The following is a 5,558-nucleotide window of genomic DNA, read 5'->3' as shown; positions in this document are numbered from 1 at the left end:
TTTGACCAAGACGTAAATCCATATAATATATTATTATTTGTAATATATATTGATTTGCCAATTGCCATATATTCAGACTAGAGTGGGGGGGGGGGGGGGGGGGGGGGAGGGTGGGGGGGGGGGGAGGGGGGAGAGAATCGGGCAAGTGCTTATTTGAACTTTCAAATTTTCTTTAATAATACTACTGTATTGTACAAAAAATTTCTTATTTGCCCCCTACATGAAAGGACAAATAACTTTTTTTTTTTTTTTTTTTTTTTTTTTTTTCAATTCCCACGACAACTTCTCTTACACATAAATAGACTTACACTCCAACTCTTATATTAAAATAATGGTAGAGATGAAAAATGATGTTTTATATCCATTGTTTTACTTGTTAGTGACCCTGGTATTAATCTTACCAGTTGCAACAGTTACTGTAGAAAGAATTTTTTCAGCCATGAACATGATTAATAATTGATTACACAATCAAATGGGAGATTAATGGATAAATGATTGTTTATTCAAATACATTGATAAAGATATATTCAAGATTATTGAGTGTGAAGAAATCATGCAATTTTCAAAGTATGAAAAATTGTCGAGGGCAGTTGAGTAAATTAAACTAGATGTGAAAAAATAAATTAAAGTTTACATTTTATATTAGATTGTGTATGAGAATTACACTAGCATATAGTTGGTTATTTACTTTGTTATTAATATTGATTAATATTTTTTAGATTAATTTTTTACTTTCAATTTTGTGTTTTAATCTTGCCTCCGGACCCAAATTCTCGACTCCGCCATTGATACAGACTACAGTTTATAGCTATCTTTGTGAAACAAAGCCACTGGTTAGATTCAAAGAAACTAGCAATGAATACTGCTAGACTGCTCGATGTTGCAATTTCTGGGAATTTTGAAAGTCTCAATAGAGAAATTAGGGATGGGGTTTTAATAAGTCTTGAGCACAAGACACCGAGTCGCAATTGTATTCTTCACGTGGCAGCAAAATCTGGACAGGCTCAGATTATGGAAAGGGTCCTCGATTCGCTTTATCCACATTCACCTTTGTATGCGACAAATTGCAAAGGCAACACAGCACTACATATTGCAGCAAGCTTAGGGCATCTTGGTATCTCAGAGCTTCTAATAACTTGTGCAACAGACCAAGAAGCTGAAGTGAAACAGTTGCTACTAAAAGCGCAAAATGAGGAGTTGAACACTGCACTGCATCTTGCTGTAAAACATGGTCATGATGACATTGTGGATTTGCTAATTAGGAAAGAGCCAGGTTTGACTTCAATTACAAATAAAGCTGGCGAATCCCCACTCTTCCAGGCAGTGGATCGAGGATTTTTTGAAATTGCCCTTCGTATCCTAGAAATTTCAGAATGCTCCGACGTGGGAAGGAACAAAATGAATGTCTTGCATGCTGCTAGACGTTTTCTTTTGCTAGACGTTTTCTTTTGCTATATATATATATATTGGATGATATATACTTTTTTTTTGCCGAAATTTAATTTATGTTCTTTTGTGTATGCACGTGATTCCATATATAATACCATAAGTGATAAATTTTGGACTTGCAACCTCAAAAATCACTCACAAGTCACATAAGTCCATGTAAACTTTTGTAAAATAAGATGTCATGAGCTACAATAGCCTTATAAACATACACAAATACGATTCATATGCAAATCTTTACTTATATTGAGATCTGTTGAAAATGTAACTAAAAATTGAAAAAAAAAAAATTTAATAAAATGTAGTGTAAAATAGATAATTAATTTGATGTAAGTGTTTTTGAAAATTGATTATATAAAATAGAAAAAGTAAATTCTTATATTAAAATAGACAAGAATTTTTGTATAAGCTAATGCGAATACTCTACAATGTGTTGAGCATTCACATCAGTTCATGCAAAATTTTTATATATTTTAACATAAGAACTTAGTTACTTTTTCTCTTTTACATACTCATTTTTCAAAACACCCACGTCAAATTATTTATTTTACAATACATTTCATTAAAATATCAATTTTCTTGATTTTTATTTTTATTTTTTTTTACTTGCAAATCAACCAACATTCACTCTCTTCTTTCATCATTGAGATATGTAAAAAAGAAAAAAGAACTAAAAAAAGAACTAAATGCAAAATGAATATTGCCAATGTAAATTTACAGAGTTACTATAACAATCATATATTTTTACATAACTTTGTATGAACTGATGTGAGTGAAATTTGGATTTTGTTGGCTAATATTTGGTACTTTTTTTTTTTTTTTTTTAATAAGCACTGATGTGAATACTTCTAACTTATGTCTTGGAGTTATATTCAACTTCCTAGTTTTGGACATAACGTATGCCTTACAACCAAAAATGTCCTTTTATGTGTTATTTTTCGAGGGAAATTACACTTTGCTTTTCTAAACTATTACCTACATAACATTTGCCCCTAAACTATAAGAATATACACTTACCCCCTAAACTATTACTCATATAACACTTTACACCTTATCCTATATAAAATAGTTTAGAGAAGTAAGTATACATTCTTATAATTCATGAGATAAATGTAAAATGGGTATAGTTCAAGCGGGTAAAGTATGCATTCTGTAGTTAGGGGAAGTATGTGTAAAAATGATATAATTTAGGAGGATAAATATGCATTCTCATAGTTTAGTAAGTAAGTGTAAAATGTGTATAATTTAAGGGATAAAGTGCAATTTCTCTTATTTTTCATTGACTAAAAAAAATTAATAGAAATTTGTCTATTCTATTGTAATTACTAATTACCCTCATACACCATATTAAAAAAAATGAAAAAAAAAAAAAACCACTGGCGCACACCAAATTATGAAAATAGGAAGCCAAATCTGTCATTAACAAAATTGATATTTTATGATTTTTTTTTTTTTTGAGGGCAAAAATCGATATTTTACGATGGTATGAGAAAACTTTCAATACGTTCCTCTCCTACATACGTATATAGGAGTAACTAACACTGAGTGTTAGAGGCTGTTTGGCCACCATTTTTTGATCACTCAATTTCCGTCACTCATCACTCATCACTCAAAATACCAAGGCTGTTTGGCACCATCACTCAATATTTTTCACACTATTTGTGGGTCCCATACCTGTCATTGGTGCAGTTTTTTTTTTTCCACTAGTAGCTTCTTCTTTTTTTTTTCCTCCTGGGTTGGCTATTCGGTCTGGGTTTTTTTTTTTTTTTTTTTCACTAAGATTGTGAGTCTACGTACTAAAGAAAAAAAAAAAAGAAATAGAACAGAACAGCGAAACTGAGTAAAAAAAAAAAAAAAAGAAAGAAACCCAGACCGAACAGCCAACCTAGAAGGAAAAAAAAAAGAAGAAGAAGAAACCAAACCGAATAGCCAACCCAGAGAAGAAAAAAAAAAAAAAGTCAAAGGTCAAAAGTTGCCGCTGAGTATTGTTTGTGGGTCTCCTATGTGTGTTTAATTACAATATTGCCATTGAATTATGAGTTATGGAAACTGAAAACAGCCAAAATGTGTTTTCAGTTTCCATAACTCATAACTCAAAAATCAGAGAATTGAATGATGGAAACAGAGTTATGGAAACAGAGTTATCGTTTGTCAAACAACCTTTTTGCTATGGGTCCCACCATTTTTGAGTTATGAGTTATGGAAACTGAGAATTGAGTTATGAAAATTGTGAATCCAAACGGCCCCTTAGTTACTCTAATGTTTTGTTTTCGGGTTAACATTAGCTATTCTTGGCTATTTCATACAAAAAGTCGGTTTAAAACAATTCGCAAAGATTGGTGGCAGAATATACAAACCTGCTTCAACATTTTTGGATTCCCACAACTGCAAACACGCAAACTCGACATTACCGGAGCAGGTAATCCATCTCCCTTAGGGATACATACTCGCTCTCTCTTTTTGTTCTATTAGACTGTTACAAGGTTTTTCTATGTTTCTATTATAATGTAGACAGACTTGAGTCCTGACAAAAAGGTCAGTTCAATTGGATTTAGATTTGATCTAATAGGATTTCGAACTAGATCGGATTTGGGCTAGAAACTAATTAAATTAAAACGAGTTGCTATTCTTATGATCTTTACCTTATCTTTGCGTTAGGAACCCACTAGTTCCTAAAAGGAATGGATGGGGAACTACGGAAATGAATGAAAATTATATTTGAGTAACTCGAGGTTCTCATCCTTTAAAAACAAGGTATTGTGAGCGTTTGGATTCAACTGAATCTTGCGTCCATGTTTTCCAGTTTTACGTTTTCCAGTTTTTTTTTTTTTTTCCTGCGCGTGAACAGTAACCTCACATGGATTCACTGTACAGGGGACAAAAATCACTGTTCTGTCACTGTTTATCACTGTAACAGTACTGTTCACGCACTAAAAAATATTAAAAATGGGTCCCACGGTACTATTCACACATTTAAAAATTATTTTGTTATAGTGTTTTCAATTTTTAATTTTCAATTTTAGAAATAATAAGTTTAATCCAAATGGACCCTAGGAGTTGGGATGAGTATATGTATAGCAAATACTTAACAACATGATTCTCTGTCCTTTGTAGATTTTGTGCGCAAGATGTTGGACAAATTTCCGAACGCAATTATGAAAGCTGATGTCTTTGGCTGGACTCCTCCGCATTATGCTGCATATTTTGGCAATTTCGAAGTTGTCAGACTATTTTCGGAAAATAATAATATTTCCCTTGCTTACGAGCGGGACATTCAGGGCATGTCTGCTCTTCACAATTCAGCCATGGAAGGACATTGTGATGTGATGAGCGCAATCATTGAAAAATTTCCATATACTTGTGAATTGTTAGATAACAGAGGTAGGACAGCTCTTCATCTTGCGGCGGAGAGTGGAAGGACAAAAGCTGTGAAAATATTGCTCTCATCTTTAGCTTTTCAGGATCTCATAAATGAGCAAGAAAACGACGAAGGAAACACGGCTATGCATCTTGATGCCATCAAAAGGAGATAAAAAGTATTGATATTGCTTGCACGTGATAGGAAAGTTGAAAAAAGGGCTACGAACAAGGAAGGGAAGACCGTAGCTGACATTCTTCAATTAGATAGGCTGCTTGGGTGGATTGAAATAATGGTAAGCCTCCTAAAACTATGATAAATTATGGATTTAATTTTCGTAAAAGTTTAAATTATTAAGAAATTATAAATTTATTATTTAATTATATATTTCTAAGTTATCAATTCTCTCAAAAGTTTAAATTATTGAGAAATGATAAATTTAATTTTTTAGTCACATACTTCTAAGTTCAAAAAATCTATATGTATGATTACTATGAATGAAACTATTTTAGAAAGATTTGAATGAGTGCAATTGCCACTCCCTGAATGTAAAAGTTAAGATGTTAAATTATTTTTTAACCTCTTACCTTCTTATTTTTTAGAAAAAAAAAAAATCCTTTTTACTTCTTTTTAATTATTTTTTTATAATTATAATTTTTATATTTCACAATAAGTAATAATTACATGATGGGCTCGTTTGATAATGTTATTTTAGTAATGTTATTTAAGTATTGCGAAAATACGTGTGAGTGAA

At 31.8% G+C, this 5,558-nt stretch overlaps 1 protein-coding gene across 1 annotated transcript; it reads left to right on the top strand.

The window, feature by feature from the left end:
- Window positions 1-855: 855 nt before the first annotated feature.
- Window positions 856-4,979, top strand: LOC115970870 (receptor-interacting serine/threonine-protein kinase 4-like). The gene is made up of 2 exons (XM_031090493.1): window positions 856-1,273; window positions 4,561-4,979. Exons 1-2 carry the CDS (start codon window positions 856-858, stop codon window positions 4,977-4,979), a joined length of 837 nt encoding a protein of 278 aa, XP_030946353.1.
- Window positions 4,980-5,558: the final 579 nt, after the last annotated feature.

The sequence above is a fragment of the Quercus lobata genome, chromosome 2, assembly GCF_001633185.2.
Source record: "Quercus lobata isolate SW786 chromosome 2, ValleyOak3.0 Primary Assembly, whole genome shotgun sequence".
In the NCBI taxonomy this organism is placed as follows: domain Eukaryota; kingdom Viridiplantae; phylum Streptophyta; class Magnoliopsida; order Fagales; family Fagaceae; genus Quercus; species Quercus lobata.
Note: the sequence above shows the minus strand (reverse complement) of the source record. Positions and strands in the feature narration are given on the sequence as shown.

Bases quoted from the DNA above. Each gene is read 5' to 3' on its own strand.
- LOC115970870 (XM_031090493.1), top strand. From the start codon at position 856: ATGAATACTGCTAGACTGCTCGATGTTGCAATTTCTGGGAATTTTGAA. The intron at 1,274-4,560 runs GTTTGACTTCAA...TGTCCTTTGTAG, and splicing joins GCTAATTAGGAAAGAGCCAG to ATTTTGTGCGCAAGATGTTG.